Genomic DNA, 20,425 nt, shown 5'->3' on the forward strand with positions numbered 1-20,425 from the left:
AAACAAGTAGGATTGTTTGAAATACACAAGGTTGCACTCAACACGCTCAACTTTTACTTTTAGACTAATGTTTTTAGTGTTTACTCAGAAACTGTGTATCTGTCTAATAAACTTCCACTTGAAATCTTTTCTAAATATTTGTTCAGCTCCGAGAAATTATGTAAACAAAGGGCTACACGTCATCAGCCATTTTGGTAGGAGTGCGCCATCATTTCAAGGACATGTCTGCAGCCATGTCAGCAATGGCGACAGCACACTGCAGAGCATGTACAGCTTTACCGAAAGGAACCAGCAGGTGGCTTTGGAAAATGATGTGCTCGGATGACCAGACAGGGTCACATTTGCACTCCAAACATTAGCACAGAATATTTGACTATACCCTTTTCAGAAAGAACGATGAAAGAGTATTTGTTTCAACATTTTTATTGAGCATTTATTAATAAAAATAGTGGTTCTATGGTTAAACTAACAGAAAAATAAAGGTTTCAGTTGTGCATGCACGCAAATATGATTAACATTCAGAGAAGACAGTACAGGTTAAGCAGATGACATTAAAATGGTTGATAGGAAAATAATCACGAGCATACAATATTCCATATTTGACCAAAAATATATGTCAAGGCTTTATACTTAGTGAGAGAAAACAGCAGTGAATAAAGGGACCATATTGCAAAACTTACTTTCACAAGAAAAGCTATTTCCCCATGTACCAACCCTGTCCTCTTTCCTTGTCCTCCTCCAAAGTGCAATAATGTGGCTTCGAGTGACCTCGCCCAGTAATAGCTACAATCATAAGTCGCTCATATTCCTTACCAAAGACCAAAGGTCATTTGGCGATTGTCACCAGACATTTTTCCAACCATCTGCAATCACATTTTCTTCACAAGCAAGCACTTACAAGCATCCACCTCTTTTATACAGTCAAGTCTAAGAACGGTAAGGCGGCGTACATTTGCAAAAGGTCTAATTACAATTCATATTTTTCCTTTGAATTATTTCAAGATCTGATTGTGTGCTTTTAAGTTGGGTTTTTGTATTGTAACGTCACAGGACAAAAGTGAACCAGTTGCATCTCTCAAATTCACTTTTAAGATGCTTTCTACACACGTCACAAACAGTAATATGAAGACATTCAATATGAGACATTGACAATTACAATACATACCTATATACATTTATCAGTGAGCGCTGATGAGTAGCATTGCATAAACAGTTAAATGAGAAACCGAATCCGACAACAGCCCTTCATTAGGGATGCGACAGTAACGACAGCTGGCAAGCATGGATGATGCCATGTTCAAATCACGTCTCAATATCACCAATTTGTCAAATATGAACCGTATAAAGTGTTTGAGCTAGTCTGCATGTTACCGCCGCTCATGTTGCTACACTGATGCATCCCTTGCAGTCTCTACAAACATTAACAATGTGCAAACACACAACCCGCAGACGACTTTCATATTTAAATGACAGAGCTCTGTGCAAGATAACATGACATATAAGCAAATGTCATCTCAAGACAGCCTAGCTCTCATTTTAGCAGTCCTATACTGAATCGCGAAACATTTTGTTTCCGAGAGCGCTCCACAGCGGAAGTACTCCAAAAGCTAAGTGCTTACTGGAAAACTTTTTTGTTGTTGTTTATGTGCACATCAGCCAGATTGCATCATTAAATGAAGCGCTCCCTTTTGGGACTGCTGTAATGTAAACAAAGTGATGTTCATATTGCAGCCAGAGATAATTCCAAAGTGCTCTGACTTATAACTATGCTAGCTTCACACACAGATAACACACCAACTGTGAGCAACACAGAAACCAATACAGTATGAGAGCAAAGCCAGTTTATATTATGAAGTCTAACTCGGAAGACGAGTGAATAGAAATCTTTCCTTTAAAAAATATATATATCAGGGTTTACCAAACTTTTGGTTGGAACAAAATGAATATGGACAAAAGTACATTTTTAATGGGTCACCCAGAATTAAATTGCTGCAATCTATTTTTTATTATCAAGAAGTCAATTTGTTGGACAATTGCTTATTTTATTCAAACTGTTGTAATAAAAAAAGAAGTTTGCCATCATGAGTTTGTGATGAAATTTTGTCAACTTGGGTCAAAGGAGGAGCTATATTCCTCATTTGGAATGTGAGCTGAAAAGTTCGGGAACCCCTGATAAAAATGTCACAGTGCAGGCAATATTGAGAGTACTGCACTTAGACAGTACACAAAGTAGTTTTAGACAGCTACTTCATTTTGTTTCTATAGACAAACATTACAAAGAACATCACCTGTGAAAATAGCTTTCAAGTGGAAATATGTACTAAATAAGTGTTTGTTGGGGGGACATAATCTGTTCTATACAACAATTCAAAAGATGAGGAATTTGAAGGTTTACTTATCCTCTCGCAATACTTTCAAAAGGGAGTTAAGAGGCAATTTAATCCGTGTTTTTAGAAATACGCTATCTCTGATTAGAATGGAATGGACAAAATGAATATACTGTATTAGAGGGAAAGTAGTAATCACTGAAAATATATACTTAGTGAGCAAAAAAAAACAAACTATAAATGCTCTGCTTCCCATACCAAGCTTTACAAAGGCATTTAATGGCATCACATAATAGATGAATGAGATAGTATTATTAACTTTGGAAGAGTGTCAGATAAATCTCTATTACCCCAGCCCAATCAAACCCCAGTACGCTTTCAAGGCAGCGACATCACAATATGTGTTCCCTACCTATTTATGAGCAATACGTTTGCACCCGTGCAAAAAGTAGACACCTCACCACAACAATTAACGTTGCGGCATCTCCTGCAAAAGAGCAATGATGCCCGAGGTCGGAATGGCCCGGCACGTTTCCCCACTTGTCACGTGTTCCCACTTTCCACGTTACATAATGTGGACGTGCCCTCCCAAAGGGCACCGAGCTGTACAGAGCCATGACATCAAGGCAAATTTACCCTCACCGGGCACCTCAAATGCTCACAAGTACAATTGTTAGTTTGTACTCCCCCCTACACACACACACATACACCAATTACGGCAGAAGTAAAACGCCCATTTATACACGTTAGTCATTTTAAAAAGGTACCCGGGGGGTCAATTAAAGTACGCACAATTTTACGCACGCGTGTGATTGAGCTTATATAAAGTGGATCCATCCGTTCTCCCATTCCTTCGGCGGAGACATCTTGAAGCGGTGACGGCGCACTTTGTAGTTATTCCCGTCGTTGTTATCCCAAAACTCCTCGCCGTCGACTGTGTATTTTATAGCGAACTGCAACGTGCCGCCGTTTTCCATGTAGGTAGGCATGACCATCTTGAAGGAGAACCGATCGGTGGCACCGTCGCTCGAGTGGGGCACGTATGACGCCAAACTCTCCATAAAGGTGATCCAGTTGTTGAGAGAGTAGCGCAGAGAGACGCTCTTCTCAAAGGCCAGGTTCAAAACGCGCACAAAGCCGGACAGGCTGAACTCGTCCGTCTGTACGTTCTCCAGCAGCACTTTCACCTCCCGCACCCTCTCCTCGAACCGGGGAAGGGTCCCCGGGTTGGTAAACTGCAGCTCCATGAACACAGACTGTCCGAGGGGTCGTGGGAATTTCGTAGCGGCCATGTGATTCAAGTCCGTGGATTTGGGTAACTTGGCCAAAATGCGCTCCGGCACCTCCGGCTCGTCCGAGTCGTCGAAGTGTTTCACGGAGATGAGCTCCAGACCCAGAGAGTCGGCGAAGCGCACCTTTTTCTGACTTGTTGGACTTCTGCTGCGGGAGATTTCCAACTTGGCCCTCTCCGTGGGAGTGGGTAGGGACTTGCACCTCCGGCGCAGGCTGGGACTCTGCGGGGGCTTGAGGAAGGTCTCCCGCCCCCGCGGCCTCTCGTCCACGACGGGACTCTCGGCGGGCTCGCAGGTGCCGTTCATGATGTCAAAATCGTCCCCATCGTCGAGGCGCGGGTTCGCCGCGGCCAGGCTGCCGAACAGTCCGGCGATGCAGCTGTAGTTCCTGGGCAGGCAGGTCTTGGGGGGCAGCATGTCCGCGGTAGGGCGCGCACGCTCTGCTTCCATACAACGTTGCAGCCCCTGCACTGCAGAGAGGAACTCGGTGGTCGTGCGGAGACCGGCGACTGGGGAAACCGAACCGTCAGGTGTCAGTATCCCACTCGGGGATTGGCGCCGTGGCTGCGTCACGTCGGCTTCGGGCCCCGGGACCAATTGACGCGGCTGTTGTTGAGCGTTGTTTGCCTCATCAGATCTGTCAGTTAAAATGTATAAAGAGGCGGCTGATAAGAAAAGGCTTCAGTCTTGAGGTTTCAAAATTCAAACCATTTCCATCGAGTAGAAAGACCGCGACCGCCCTCTCGCGTGGTAATTGTTTTATATGACGTCAGAACGCGGCTTGAGTGAACTGTGAAGTGTACGTGCAGATCTGAACGTTGCCTCGCAGGAGACAAAATGGTTCCCACGTTTTAGGATATAATGTCATCGTGCACGTGCAGTCTGGGATGTAGTAGTTTTATCGTTAGCATACTTATCCTTAAAGCTTTCATGTGTACTGCTGTGCTACTAAATGTTAAATAAATTGTCATTCTGCCGTCTGTTATAGACCGAGCTGCAGCAGGGGAGCCTCTGCTCCGCCCCGCCCATTTTGTTGCGTCAGACTGCAAAAGAGGGGTTGCCATGGCTACAGCGTTGCTACCGACTAGCAGTCACTCCGCCGCACAGTGGACTGAAAGTGAAACGACTCGCTCAGCAGACAAAAGACCGTTTGACGCGAGTATAAATTATAGTAAATACAAACCTGTTTGACAAGAGAACTGCAACATGTATGCCGCAAGGATTGTGTACTAGTGCAGACGTCCATCCAGGGCGGTAAGTTACAATGACTATTTCTTTATTATGTATTGTCCTAAAAGGGGAAGTCAAGTAAAGTATTGACTTTGTACGTTCTGTGTGTGCCGACTGGTCTACACACGGCATTCTGATTAAGATTGCGTTTGTGGAATTTGAATTAAGCAGAAAATCTTAAAGCCATTTTAATCACAATATTTATCATGAAAATTTGACATTTCTGTCATAACATTCAAAGTCTACAATCCACACTTTACTTGTCTGGTATTGTTCCTGTGAGATTACTCAATTCAACCAAGACTGAGACTACATACAAAGTCTACAATCCACACTTCACTTGTCTGGTATTGTTCCTGTGAAATTACTCAATTCAACCAAGGCTGAGACTGAGAGTTTGTATCCCTCAATGAGTCGAGTGTGAAAGGTTTGTCTGATTTATTCATTAATTTTACACAATATATATACTATGTCATGGTTTTTACCATCTTACCTTGTATAAAATCAACTGGCATCAGCTCCGGCAAATCTTAATAAAGCAAATGAGAGTTAATGTTTAGTTCCTGTACTTTTATTCAATGTTTTCATGCACGGTGGTGTCCAGGAAAGCAGGTTCTGGGAGAGAGCAATATTTATGAGTTGGTTCGACATTCCTGGGAAACACGTGATATCTTGCAAAAACGATGAATTTTGATCACAATTGGGACATTGGAACACAATGGTCATAGTATTATTAGGGGTTTCTTTTTTAAATAAAAAAATATAAACAATTTAAGGGCTAAGACTATGTAAGCCTGTGGTGGTTAATTTATATGTATTGAATGTCCTAATACCACAGCATGCAGCCATTCGGTTTTGCTGTTTTTTCACAATCGGAAAAGACCGAGCCATATTTACGCAAGGCGGATTACGTGGCAGGAGCACGTTCAGATGCCAATCAAGACAACAAACATTGACCATGTAGGATATCATTCAAAATTGTCCTCCCACAGGGGGGCAGCAGTCTGAGAGAAAAAAATAAAGACAAACATAAAACTAACTCTCTTTAGCTGGTTTTGTTTTTCTCTTTATTATTTTTTTAAGGGCAAAATTGATCACTTTTTAGTCAAGGGGTGGATTGGTCATTTTCACAGTGCTAGCTAATATTGTTTCGGAAAAAGAAACTTTTGGATTTACCTAACATGTTTCTGAAACTACCGTTTCCTTCATCAGAGGCTCAAGTGATGAGTCTTCAGCTGTTGTTCACCTTCAGATGAATGTAAAGTATTTGCTGAAACATGCAAGGAAAATAAAACCTATTCAGTCATACACAAAGAACAGGAACCATTTAAGCAGTACTTAATGAACCGTGTTACACTTGGTAGCTTAAAAGTAAAGGTGATAAAGCATCACATTGTGATGTTACGCATAGTCAGTCCTTAAATAAGGTTCTCACTCGTAAAAAAAGGTGGGCCAAAGGCACCACGGGATTAACAGACGTCTCTATGGTGTCAGTTAAAGCAGTGGAAAAAGTTCCACAACATGAAACATTAAACAGACGGGGAAAGTGCTGGCCCGGAAGAAAGATTAAAAGCCCTCAGAAAAAAAAAAAAGGAGTCAATAAAACCATTTGGAACAGGGTCAGCTTCTTTAAAAGTGGTAAGGCTTAACTGCCCAGTTAGAATATTGCTTTAGAGGGGAGAAATGTGGCGTCCATGTAGAACACTTTCCCTCGACTGCATTATCGTTCAAGAAGCTCTAATCCGCCTATCTCAAGTGTTCAGCTCACACCTCAGCTCCTTGTTCTCGCACAATCACTCTGACATTCCGTTCTTTATCACTTCACTTTATATCCCACATCAGCCTGCTAATATGTCCACTTACCTCCTCTTCTGCTTGCATTCCACCTTCCTAAACTTCAGCTGCTTCGATCTGTCCAACTGCTTTGTAATCAATGTAGACGGATTCTGCTTCGGGCCTAGTTTGAACATTCCTCATCAGCTGTTGTCACCGTTTTCTGTGAGAATTAGGGAGAAATTATCAAAGAAGCAGTCGCCATGTACACTAACTTGGCACAATACTATGGCCACTTGAACAAAATAACTAAGCAGTGTTTTATTGTTTTAGGGAACTCTTACTAACAAATTAGTATTCTAAATCAGAATCACTTTGGAGGTTATTTGCCATTCATATATCAATTTCGTTTAATTGCACTACCCCTATACTCCCATTCGTATCACTTTGCTGTGGGATTTATTTCCTCCACTCAGAACAAATAAAAGGTTACAATGCATCACGTACTGTGAACCAGTGGCACATTCATGTCCTCTAAATAGATTATCAGAGGTACTATGGGAAATTATCCAATTTGACCTACATTTTCTGAAAATTATCATTTGTTAAATACAAATATATTTTTGCTCATCCTAGGTAAGGAGTGTATAATGTCAACAATTAAATGATCTTCCATTAGATTGTAGAAGGCACAATTAACATACTGTCCTTCATAAAAACAGGCATGTCTGTCATCAATTAAACAGGCCCAGATTTCACACCAAGTAAGTAAACTAAGACAAGATCATCATTATTTCATAATTGACACTTTTTGCTTGGTGGTGTAAAATGGCTGCCTTGGTTCAGTCAAGGTTGAGAAACACTGATCTACACTACTCCAAAAAAACTAACAAACTATGAGCACAATAATACATATCGGTAAATTCATACCTTTCATAGTTTCTATTAAATCTTAGTATTGTTATATTTTAAAATACTGAAGAAGGTATATTAAAAATCCATACTTTTGCGTGTCCAATAAATCAAATTGTGAGATAAGAAATGAACAGAGTTCCTGCGCAGGATGATTTATTCCGGAGATCTCCGTTACATCATTGAAAAAACTCAAACAGTTTCAGATCAATAATGCCACTCCTCTCTCGAAGGGCCCACACTTTATTACAATCAAATTGCAAGAACAGTGTCTCCAACTCCGCCCCTCATGAATAAGTAAATGTGTTATACAGACGCTCCCCACCTTACGAACGAGTTACGTTCCGGACGATCGTTCGTAAGGTGAATTTGTTCGTAAGTTGCTTCAGTGCTATATTTTGTATTATAATTTATGTTTAATGCCTATATAAGTATATTGAAGGTTTATATAAGTATGTTTAAGGCTTGTACAAGTAACCTGCATTGGCTTGTACTGAAAAAAAATTAATAAAATGGAGAGAATACGTACAGTACTGTACTGTACTACGTATGTTAGAGAGAGAGAGCAAGAGACACACACAGTATGTACATGTACGTAATAAGATAAATAAAATGAAGTTTAACTTACTTTTGGAAGATGTACTCGATGCTTAAGGAGATGATGGAGGAGGAGGAGGAAGAGGAGGATTTTATATCATGAGAGATTCTTCGTCGTCGCTGGAATCGGCTTCAAAAGTTATTTCCTGCTTCATGGGGACCGGCGTTTTCTTCCTCCTCCTCCTCGCCACGTTGCTCAGCCTCCAATGAGCTCTCACAGCGGCAATCGTCGGTATTAGCGGCGGAAAGAAGCACTACGCGCAATACAAAATCTAACTTACAGCATTTCTTTCCAAACATTTTTCGACATACTGTACGCGCAGAAATGTTCGTATGTACCGTTGTTCGCAACTCGAATGTTCGTAAGTAGGGGAGCGTCTGTATAATGGAAAAATACAGATTGAAAAACAGAATTCTCAGCACACAGATACAGCTGTATTCGTCTCTAGTCAAAATATACTTTCAAGGCACTTCTCAGTACTTTCTCCCATAACAAAATCTCACAAACAAGTTGTTATATAAGTGTGCGCTCGCTCTCACGAACAGAAATGTGTTTTCGCACAGAGAAGGAACTTCTAGACCAAACAATGTGTCCCAGTTTAAGGTCAAATTATACTGAGTTCAAAACTACTTTACCTACTTCACATCTATAAAACATTTCAACATGGTTAATATAAAGAATTAAAATGTTAATAATGTATAACAATACTTTAATAAAACATATCGTATTCAAACTATAATCATCATTAAATGGATCTTGAATCCCTTGGTGCAAGTAGCCTACTTCACTTGCAATCACAAATTTTAATTCTTTCATAAATTGTGTGCAGATGCTGAAAAAAAAATGCTATTGATATAATAATCTGAAGACGAATGCATTGAAACTAATATTGTTTGAAGGAAATGGAAACTGAACTTACCAACATGTGAACGAGTATACTTTCAAGCAACTATTTGGGAAAGGTATCGAACGTGTTATCCAAACAGTTGGGCCTTAACAGACATTATATCTAAAACACGTATGGACCTAACTAAATCTACCTCGCGGTGGGAAACCTTTTGAAAGACAGTCCACTTGGAACTTATCTAACAACAGCTTCTTTGCTCGAAAGTTTTGTCATGCGGCCTTGTTTTCCGGTTACGCCATATTTCTCGACGCCGGCGCGCCAAACACCCGCGCATTTTTGCCGTGACGTCACACGCCGTTTACGTAACGTTTAAAGCAACAGTACGTCATCACGGCCGTTGGTACACACGAACGTCTGCCTGTACGTACGCATCCGTCGCACGGAAGGCTTCTTGTCAACATGAAGTGGATGGATGTGATAACGTATTACTGCAGTTGTATGTAATGTTCAAGGTGTATGTCTGAATGAATGAATGGTAACTGCACAGACTCGGGCGTGCTTATCATCTGATAATGTTCACGTGAGCTGCAAATTAAAAACATTGTGCGTATTCTAATCATTAGGTTGCCATTAGTTTTTAGTGCATTGCGTTCATTGAGGAACTAGTTCGTTAAAGTTACCTTCCTAGTTCATTCCACAATTGGAGGATAATTTAGGCACCAAAATATTTGAAAAAAGGGCCATTTGTAATTTTGTTGTCCTGTTTTGAAAAACTTAACAAAACGGTATAAACACATCTAGTTTGACTCATTCAGTTCAACAACAGCACAGTAGCACTCTTTTATGAGATGTTTGTCAAATATATTTTTGCTGTTTGTTGCCAACCCTGTTAGATATTCCAGCACCTGAAAACATTTTTAAAATATTGCTGAATAAATAATTTACAATAATTGAATTTATTTATTCATTTTATAGGTGGTACAGAAAATGTTTTTCAATTCTGGAATGGCCCTCATGTGCTCCATAATGTCTACTTAAACTATTGTTTTAATGCGTGTTGTTGTTTTTGCAATATAAAAAAACGCAACAACAAAAATTCTATCCATGTTTGTTAGTCACATATTCATTTGATGTTTTGTTCAAATTTAAAAATTCATGTGATAAGTAAACACCTTAATTTTTGTAACCTTTATATGCCACAAAAGGACCCCACAGCAATGGATGGATCAGATGGAGCAACTCCTGATCAGGAAGATGCTGTTGAGGAGCAGCTTTACAAAGCACAAAGGATGCATGTCGATGTTCTGCTCGAGATGAGTGAGGAGGCCTTTTTAAAAGAACTGGAGCCACATGAGTATCATTGCTACTGTGGTTGGGAAGAGGCCGTAAGTGTTTTCTTTTGATTAAGAGATTTTTTACAGAGTGTAGTTCTGATGACAGTCACATCAAAATGTTATGTTAATGTCTGTTCTGCGGTAGGTGCGGGGCTGGGACAGAGTTGCTCCAGTTAGTTGCATTCTTCTTCCTCAAAAGAGAGACAAGAAAGCAAAGCCGCGTAAAGAGACAGACCTTCCACCCTCCTTGCATGCAGAGACAACATATCATGGAGACACATTAGCCATGAGTGGAGAGCAATGCAGCGAGTCTCAGTCAAGCCCTCATTACTCCAAGAAATCCACATCGTCAAGCCAGAAGACCACACTGGAGCCCGACTCGACAGAATTGAACGCACTGGATGGCGCGGAAGAAGAATCGTCGCATCTGTTACATGAAGAGAGGGGGCATCTCAGTGCAATTCCGTTGCACTTGCATTTACCCACAAGCAAGGGCAGGCCAGCCAAACCCACAAAACGCCAAACTAAAAGCAAAGTTGTTCCCATTACAAACTTCACATTTTTACCTCCAATAAAATGACGGGGCAGCCAAAGTTCACCTATAAGCCATGAATAGCCTTGGAACATTTTATATTGTTGCTGGTTGAGAGAAGAAATGTGGACTTCCGGATCAAACCAAAGATAATGTCAGCAACATTTTTTTTTAATGATCTCATGTGCCAATGTTTTGTTTTTACTTCACAAAATACATGCTATAAAATATGAAGACTGATTTGGAATGACAATAAGCAGTACAAATGTTTCCTGTCCTGTTGATTACTGCCCACGCATATTAAACTATGATGACTGATTTGGGATTCTAGTTACCAGCTATTCTGTGTGCTTTCTCAGTTTAGTTACTAAGCAACGTTAAATTGGATGTGAGCGCTCACAAATTGCGTGGAAAAGTAAACCCGCCATATCATCACATAAGCCTATTAAGTCAAAAATTGTCTCATCATGGGAATCTTTTTTCTCCCAAACGCTTTCAGCATGTCAGATTTTTTTTAAACAACTAATTGAAGAGCACATAAGGCCCTTTGAAAGTATTCTAATGAGAAAATGAGCACACAATAATTATGTTCCAGTTCCAACAGTTTATTAAGAACTTTTGTAGTTACGCTGCAACATGTAATCAAGGCAACAGTTATTCTACAGTTATACTCGACAGAAAGCATTTGGTGCCGTGACAACATGCAATCTCCAAAGGAAATAATGCTTGGTAGTTCAGAATAAAAAAAAAACATCTCCATGTAGCGTAGTTGAAAGCAAAACATCAGCATAATTATGCTTTGTAAGAAACACAAACTGAGTACTGAACGGTCAAATGTCATAATTGAATCTGTCAAGTATTATGAACACAAGCACGCCTTTGTCAAAACATTTAGATGTGAAGAGACCATGTTGTACATCAGCTTCTACAAACATGAAAATGGGGACGGCAGCAAATAAATTGTTACAATGCTACATTGCATGTTCAAGTCACACAGCACAAGTCTTCGAACGGAAACAAGGAACATCATGCAACCATAATAAAAAAATATATAATCATGCCAACGATCATCTTCTTCTTATGTTGATCCTCCAAAACAGTTATCGCACTTTACATAAAGTGTAAGAGGAAAAAAAAAAACACTTCAGGTTAAGGCACAAAAAAGTAAAAATAAATTACATGTAATCACTCTCTGTTCCCGACGTACAGCTTTAGCTGCTTGGTGTGCCTCAGCAATTTGAGGTAAGTCAACTGGAGGTAACTGTGCAACCCAGTAAAACTAAATCAACAGGTTTTGAATGACTTAAATAAAAAAAAAAAAACTCAGAAATGTTTCAATTCAGGATTAAAGGAATGAAACTGATAACTTTCTTAGAACACACGTGTTAACTTTGTAACAAAATAGCAGCTAATGTTAATCAGCTGTGTTTCTGTGCAGTAATGCAGTAGATCTAAAAAAAGTGATGAATCGGGATTACTGTCAGCGTACACCAAGCTAATGAATAAGTCAAACGACAAAGACAGCCAATTTGAAGAGTTTTCTATAACAAGGACCACGCTTCCTTTCTATTAAAAAGGTACAACTGACGACAGTATTTTTTTTTTTCTTGTGCAACCCCCCCAAAAAAAGTTCCTTGTTTATTTCGGCTCCTATTTAGGCTTGAGATGGAAACCGTAACACTCATACGGCTCTGCAATTGTGTGCGAAACTTTAGACTGGCTCTGCAGCCATTAAATGCGCAAAATCTGACTTAATATTTACTGTTCACAAATTGAAGGCTCATGCACACTTTAAACAAACGAAATGCAACTGCACTGCGCTAACTGTACAGCTAGGTTGTTTTTTTTTTCCATGCAGACAATGCTTCTCTAAATTCAGTTATTTGTATTAACAGCAGATTTTGAACGGATGTGCTAGGTTTTAATCTGCAGGTTTCAGGACAAACACCCAAAAAAATGACACTGGCTAACACTGAAATAAGAAACAGCATTTCAGACAAGACACATTATGTTAGATGGATGTGCAAGTAAATCCGTAAACTGTCAGGAGCTGAAACATCCTGCCCATCAAGCTAATAAAGTGCACAAAGCAGTCGGATATTGACTCGACAAGATGACCCTAGTGGAATGATTCAAAGACATTTTCACAGACTTCGTCCACCTTCATTGCTGCGCCACTGGAGGACGTCCTTCACTCATTCCAATGATAGAGGACACATGCAACGTGTCGTAAAGATTTAGGCCGCATCATTAAGAAGAACTTCAACTGTTTGGTTTCTCAGGCTGTTCAAAGAGAGCGCAAAGCTCCTGGCACGTCTGCGTCTCCACTGAGCTGAAATGGGAATCCACGTTCCACAGCAAGTCGGCCGACAAGAAGTCATCCATGACCGTTTGCGTTTCGTTGCTTGTAAGGAAGAGGTGTCCGAAGCCTTCCGCCTGGCTGGTTTGCGTCTCCGTGCTGTTTATAAGCCTCGACGGCTCCCCCTGACCAAGAGTGGTTTGAACAGAGAGGCAGGGAGCAAATGAATGCAGGTCGGTTTGTGTTTCTGTGTCGGAGGACTCTGTGCTAATGGAAAAGCTTGATTGGCGCAGAATGCTGCTCAGGGGCATGTGACTCCCAGCGCTCAGAAGGAAGTTGAGGTCGGTCTGAGTCTGAGTATCGAATAGCTCCAAGTCACTGGCTTGGGTGCGACTTGGTCCCTCGCTTTCTTCCAGTTCATCCATCAGGAAGAAGTCGGTCTGGGTCTGGATGTCTAAGGACTCCAGTGGTGTGTCACCGTTCAGGCCCTCCAGATGGCTTTCCTCTGTCTGGGTCTGAATGTGTACAGAACTGAGGAACTCTTCAAAGTCAAAGTCAATGGCGCTGTGTTGCTCCTGAACAGCACCCAGGTTCGACCCGCACCCAGCTGCGGCATCAGTCAGCACCTGATGGCCTGACATGCTGTCAGAGAGAATGTGTTCCAGGTCATTTAACAAGGTCATGGTTTGGGTTTGGTTGTCTGCCACGTTGTTGGAGTTCAGCAAATCCGTCTGAACCCCGAAGCACATGCCTCCAGCTACCTTTGCAGCCTCGTACAAACTGCTTTCTGTGGCTGCCAGAGGCTCCTCTACGTGCACAGCAGTCTGGGTAGAAACACTAAGTGCATCGCCGCTGAAAAGGTCAGAGCACATGATGACCTGATCCTGAGTCTTGTCATTCGACTGTAGGATTGTGAAGTAGGTCTGCGTCTGCCTAGTTTTGCTTGGTGGTGCAATTAAGGAAGAGGAGGGGAAAATACTTTGGTTCAAGGTTTGGCTGTCTGTCTGAGCGCCTATAGTGGATGTGGGTCTAACCCGGGTGTTGAACGTCTGGGTTTGAACACTGACTGGCAGGAGGACTTGGGCACTCACGCTGATGTCGGTTTGGGAGCAGGACGACACAGAGGACTCGCCCACAGAACACAATCCGATCCCCTCCTCAAGCCCCGTAGGCATTTTTGACAGGTAGGACTTGTCGGTCTGAATGTTGGTAGACGTGCTCCTTCCTCGCTGTGCTCCCAGGATGCTGCCTGAGTCGTGTGTAACCAGACTGTCAAGTCCAACCTGCACCCCTGTGCTGATGGGCCCCAGGCCAGAGCGAGACGTCGGCATGCTATCCTGGAATCCTAAGCTCTTGGCAACCATCTGGGGGACCACGGCTCCTGAGGCCTGTGGTAGAAGGTGCAGGGTGCTAACAGAGCCTTGGCTGTTGACCGCCAACACCACGGACCTAAGAGCGCCGCTTTCTGTGGACGGAAGGAGAACAGGGAGGTGGGCCAGCTGCATTACAGGCACGCTGACCAATGCCATGTTGGGTTTGGGTAGAAGATGCTTCTGGAGGCTCTTATGGCCACTGGACATCTGACTGGATGAGTCTGGACTTTGAATGATGACGTCAGAAGATGAAGAATCCTCTATTAGCTCACGAGTAGAGGGGATAATCACATTGTCAGTGATCTTGACCTTTTCAGAACTAGTGGACAGTTTTTCCATCTTCCGCTTTTTTACTGGTGGAATTCTGAAATGAAAACAAAGATAGTTAATAACGGCGCTATTTCTGTCACTTTAATGGCGATAGAGTAAATGCATGCCTGTGCTCAGTAGGAATCTCATGTCCCGTCCTGAAGATGTGCGACAGAAGCGCAGCCCGACTGGCATAGGGGCAGCCACACGTACACTCGTAAGTCTTTCCACAGTCCTCCGTGTGCCTCTTGAGGTCCCACTCAGTGCTGTAGCCATTGTTGCATTTGGAGCACTTGTGTTTCTTCTCTGCATGCATCTTCATAAAGTGCTAGGAAAACAAAGGACCACCAATATGTTTCTAACAAAGTTAAAGTTAAGTTGGATAAATATCACATATACAGGGTTGGGGAATCCAGGTCCAGGAAGTGAAAACCCTGCCACAGATTAGCGTTAGCCCCAGGTGCTTCTACTCAACTGAAAGGTAAACGAGCTCTTCTCCACCTGTTGAGTAGAAGCACCTGTGACTAAAGCCAAACTGTTTCAGGGTTTTTACTTTCTGGACCTGGAATCCCCAACCCTGCACATATAAACCAAATTCCAGAACCCCTCCAGACAAAATGTAAACACAAACTAAGAACAACATGGGCAACTGTTAGGATTAATGTACATTGAAGTATTGTGAAGCATTTATTCTGTGAAAGGGAATATGACTCATGCTCCTTAATCTTCAAAAACAAGAACTGTGGTCTTTTTTTTTTCTCCAGGAAGAACTGTGGTCTTATCGCAAAATGACAACTGGAATATTTTGCAATTGAACTTTTGAAGTTTTGATTTTTCTGTGCTGAAGAAAAACATGTCTACATTATTATCTGCACGATGATTTGAAGTTGCTGTTGAGTGTTCACCCTCCCCTTTAGAACAGCAACTACTATGCAACGAGTGAAAATACAATAAAAGAGAGGGAGCAGTAAAAGTGTGTCCAGAGCGGAAAACAGACTCTTATCTGCGTACACTCGCAGTCTGTTCTCCTCGCGAGCAAAAATAATTTAAATGTTGTCTTCCTTCTTATATTTGTTGTTTATTAAATGTTCCAGGTTGGCTGAATATGACAGCAACTTTGGCCAAAGAAGTGGTGTTCCAAGATAAAATAGAGGCGGGACACCCGTCTAAGTAATTAGACACAACCGGAAGAGTCTTTCATATTTTAGCTTATTGTGCAAATAAAAAATAATCAAAAAGGGATTGAAAGTTCAACAATCAAAATCAGCCTTTACTTTTGAACTGTCGTTCAACAGAATTATGGAAAATAATGTATTTTTTTGTTGTTACACAACCTTTTGAGGCAATCACTGCAATCAAACAATTTCTGTAACTGTTAATGAGACTTCTGCACCTGTCAAAAGGCAACTGCTCCAGTTGAAGGGTGTCTCCTCCAGATGGCATGTTTCGGCTCCTTCCACAGATATTCAATGGGATTTAGATCTGAACTCATAGATGGCCAGATCAGAAAAGTCCAATGATTTTCTCTTAGACATTTGAGTGTTTTAGGCCATTATCTTGTTGGGAAGACCCATGACCTGCAACATTAGTGTTTTGTTTGTTTGAATAATTCTGTTGAACAACAATTCAAAAGTAATGGCTGATTTTTATTTTTCTAATTTTCAACAAAAACACATTTATTGTTACTTTTGTAATTATTTCAGTCACCATTGTGTGTTTTTCCTTTATTGCCATAGGAGAACCCCAAAAAATGTCCACGTGTAGGCATGTGCATTTATTGATGGAACCATGAAGCTTTGACAAATTGACTCACACAAGAAATGTGTTGTATGAGGTTTCCTTTCTACTGGATCTGTTTAAGGTATCTATTTTCATAGCACAGTCAGCTAGAAAGTATTCATTATTAATATAATGTACAAAGAGAGAAAATAAGACTTGTGTGTACATTAATTTTCAAATTCTACTAATCCTGTTCAAGGTTGAGTGGAAACCATACCCATGCTGAAGTCAGACGAGCAAACCACTGCATGATCGGCGACTGCATATATTGACTGTTTACATTGCATTTGAAAAAATGCAACACGGTTAGTGTTTCTATCAAATAAAAAATATGATTTCATGGGCAGATTTAGGCTTTGTGAAGGCTTACTTGTTTCACCAGGGAAAATTGGGAGAAGGGTCTTCCCGGCCCCCTTGGACAGCCTTCAATTGGACAGCAGTAAAGCTTTTTTGATGCCTTCATGTCCTTCCTGACTGTGGGGTTGACAATACCATCCTGGAGAGACAGAGGACACATGAGACAAGTCTTCTCTTACAGAGATAGTGATACCGTCTACATTTACCTTGCAGCTAGAGTGACCTAAGACTATTTACTGCTTTAAGACATTGTATGACCAACAATATGAAGCTAGAAAACTAACAGATGACAGCAGTTTGGCCTCTCTTTCCTGAAAGGCAATAATATAATGATAAACGAGCAACACTGATACTCATTACAGAAGAAAATTGACAATTATTGAGGCTTCACAACACTGGTAACGCTACAGCCAGAATGTGGTCAAGGTCACCTCCATCTGTTCCAACACCAGAGGGAGCAGAGAAGCAAAAGCTGAAACGCACCCTCAGGTTTATCATGATGCGTTAGCAACATCTCATGTAATGAATGCGCTAGCCATCGCCTTGAACAGAATCCCATGCTTGAAGGCAAAAGCCAGAGTCATGTTAAATAAGGCTTCCATTGCAGAGATGAGCAGATACATTGATGTTATGCAATGATCCGGTGGAGCAAATGCAGCATGAAAGGGGTTATGATTGAAAAAAAACACACACACACACACACACATCATTCTCTCTGTCGAACCTCATGAATAATGCGCACGACGCATACAGAGCAATTTGAGCATCTAAAAGCGCTCAGTCATGTCGACCAGAGAACAATTACTGCATCTAACAAAACTGCCACTTCATTGTGGATTATATACAACACAATCTGTCTCACATTTAGCATACTGATGGAGTCTTTTTTTCTTTATTATCTGACATTCTTCGCAGGTACAAATTGGGCTGTTGTGAAACAGTACTCTCGCTCAATGTGTGAGTTGATTTTAATTAGGGGGAAAAAAATACTATATATAAATACAGTATGAACCTAGAATGCCACTAAGTCAAGCCAGAATCCTGACTAAGGATGAACAAACCCATTTGAATCAGCATCGAATGGTAAACATTCATAAAAATAAAAATTCCCTCTCATGCCTCAATTTTGTCAATAAATAATACATTACTGAAAGTTGCCCAAATCCCAAAGTTCTAAAACAGTGGCTCTTAATCTTGTTGCACTTTGTAGCACCTCTATACTTGTAAATACTTGGCTCTCCAAGTACCACCATGACCAACATTTAATACAGTAGCAAACGAGGACCTTGTCTTCCATCAAAAACAAAGTTTCAGTCCTAAATTTTGTTGTAAGTCAACATTGCATATATTCTTTCAAAGTAGTCCATAATGATTCAATTCAAAAACAAAATATTTATCATATTTACCATTAATTAGGACCAGCTACAATTTTACTATTATCTACAATTTAGGACATGCATCTATTATGGAAAGCTTTCTACAAAGGTCACACCACATGATGGTTGGTTGCACCACAATACTTTATGAGGCTAACAATCAGTCATCTAAACAAATCAAGCTAGTTAACTAACTAACCACACAAGTAAAATTATAATGAAAATATATATATCGAAATAATCCTATTACAACGATCCAAAGTCCAATGCTTTCCAATGGACAGAAAGGGACACTTCACCGAGTAAGACCGCCATTTTGACTTGTGACGTAGGCTCGGAATTGTCAATAGAAGTTACGGCTTCCTACGAGGAGTTTTGCGTTCAATTAAAGAGGCACACATTTCACACGAAGGCAATTTGTGACGAGATGGTCATTATTTTAGTATTCATACTTGAGTAACATTTTTGTCTGGTGACGTCCTGTAAAATATTTATACTATAAATTGGGAGCCTTGGCTTAATAAAGGTTGGGAAACATTGGATATAGATCCCTAGAGTAGATGATTTAGGGCGGAGGTAACCCCTGGTCATAATAATTATTAATAATAACAGAATTAAAGGTAGTTTGAGCAATTGTGTTGTTTCTTAAGTGCATATCAAACCGGGTAGCCCGCCCCTCAAATTAAATAAGTGCCTGAGCAACTATCAGTTTCCAAATTTAAAGACTGGCACCTTAATGCTTCCTTGATTTTGAAAACGGCTTATTTAGATCTGCCAGTTAATGTACTTCACAGTTCATGAAAACCTTTTAAAAATCTACCTTCTGATGGGCGTAATTTCCATTCCCATTGAGTCCGTTTTAACAAAGAGCTCTTTGGCCTGTTGCAGAACAACAGGCATCCTTTGCATACGAAAACCTCCTTCAATGGTGGAGACAGTGAATCACTGCCTCCTACGAATGAGCCTCTGATCGTGGATCGCCACACTCACTGCCTCCACACTGCTAAACAATGAATAACGCCTTTGAGTGACGAAGAACGGACTCAGAAATCAGTCAGGAGACACCGCATGGACCAAACCCACGTCGTGCACCAAATCGTCACTCGATCAGAGACAGCAACGTTACCATTCCGGCAAACTTAAGTTTTGCCCCTTTGCTCACGTCAAGCATGTTGGAACTTCTTGCTAAGGTTAACCAAACGGCAGCACGTCATCTCTGAAGCATCACTACATTTTAGCTACACGCCGAAGTTCGCATGGATGGATGACTTGCGTTTTTGAATGCATTGTTTTCAGGAGTCCTAGATAAGTTAGCTCGGTTCACCAGTTCACCGCTGCACCCTGAGAACATTCCAGTGGTTTCCAAGCCATTTTACCTTCACTCTGTGCGACTTTACAAGATGCATGTTCAATGCAGGTGTGTTGGGTAGGATCTTGCCACAGCCTTCAACCGTGCACAGGATGTTCGTCCTCACTTCTTTGGTCAGCTCCAGTATGGAAGGTTTAATGATCTCTCGTGACTGCGACACGGGCTCTTCGTGACAACCGGGGTTGTCTTTGGCTGCGTTACCTCCATTCCGAGCCTTGTGGCTTGCTGAAGAGGTAGCCATGTTTCTGTGTTGACAGTCACTCCCGTGGTCAACGCTACGATTGAATGGGCCGTGACATAACGTCCGCAAGCTTTGACTGACAGCCTGTTCGACCAATGGAGGGACGCGAACGTGACGCAGGACCGGTAGAAGCACCACGTTTCCGGTTTTCAAAATAATAGCAACAGCTACCCGTCTGTTTTGGGAATGCCTAAAGTTGACACAATTTTGGTCCTTGATTTTAGACACTTTTTCAAACATCAGTATTTAGTAACCAAGATATAAGCCCTACCCCTGAAATATCAGTTAATTTATGTTAATTTTATGTTCTTAATTTGCTGGGGCTGTTTGTTATAATAGTTACTATTATTGCTTTATTATTATATTATAATTGATTATTGGTAGTAATAGTAGTCATATATTTTTTCATTGTTATTACTATTCTATTTTCACTTGTCTTGTTGTGGCTGGTGTGTGTTTATACCATAAAACCTAATA

General features: G+C 41.1%; 2 protein-coding genes and 1 long non-coding RNA gene across 4 annotated transcripts; 1 reads left to right on the forward strand and 2 right to left on the reverse strand.

Moving 5' to 3' along the window:
• Nucleotides 1–407: 407 nt before the first annotated feature.
• LOC144050515 (protein phosphatase 1 regulatory subunit 3E) lies at nt 408–9,301 on the reverse strand. The gene is made up of 3 exons (XM_077563856.1): nt 9,052–9,301; nt 6,713–6,845; nt 408–4,256 (listed from the first exon to the last, which is right to left on the reverse strand). Exons 2-3 carry the CDS (start codon nt 6,817–6,819, stop codon nt 3,146–3,148), a joined length of 1,218 nt encoding a protein of 405 aa, XP_077419982.1. The 5' UTR covers nt 6,820–6,845; nt 9,052–9,301; the 3' UTR covers nt 408–3,145.
• On the forward strand, nt 4,197–11,904 carry LOC144050519 (uncharacterized). Of its 2 annotated transcripts, XR_013293860.1 has the most exons (4): nt 4,197–4,369; nt 4,608–4,873; nt 10,185–10,364; nt 10,459–11,904. It is a non-coding gene; the product is annotated as an uncharacterized LOC144050519 (long non-coding RNA). The 2 variants fall into 2 exon arrangements; XR_013293859.1 differs by having other exon boundaries at nt 4,241–4,873.
• Nucleotides 11,430–19,993, reverse strand: atmin (ATM interactor). The gene is made up of 4 exons (XM_077563855.1): nt 19,715–19,993; nt 16,976–17,101; nt 14,955–15,154; nt 11,430–14,881 (listed from the first exon to the last, which is right to left on the reverse strand). The coding sequence occupies exons 1-4, from the start codon at nt 19,946–19,948 to the stop codon at nt 13,108–13,110; spliced, it is 2,334 nt and encodes a 777-aa protein (XP_077419981.1). The 5' UTR covers nt 19,949–19,993; the 3' UTR covers nt 11,430–13,107.
• Between the last annotated feature and the right edge of the window lie 432 nt (nt 19,994–20,425).

The sequence above is a fragment of the Vanacampus margaritifer genome, chromosome 4, assembly GCF_051991255.1.
Source record: "Vanacampus margaritifer isolate UIUO_Vmar chromosome 4, RoL_Vmar_1.0, whole genome shotgun sequence".
Classification (NCBI taxonomy): Eukaryota; Metazoa; Chordata; class Actinopteri; order Syngnathiformes; family Syngnathidae; genus Vanacampus; species Vanacampus margaritifer.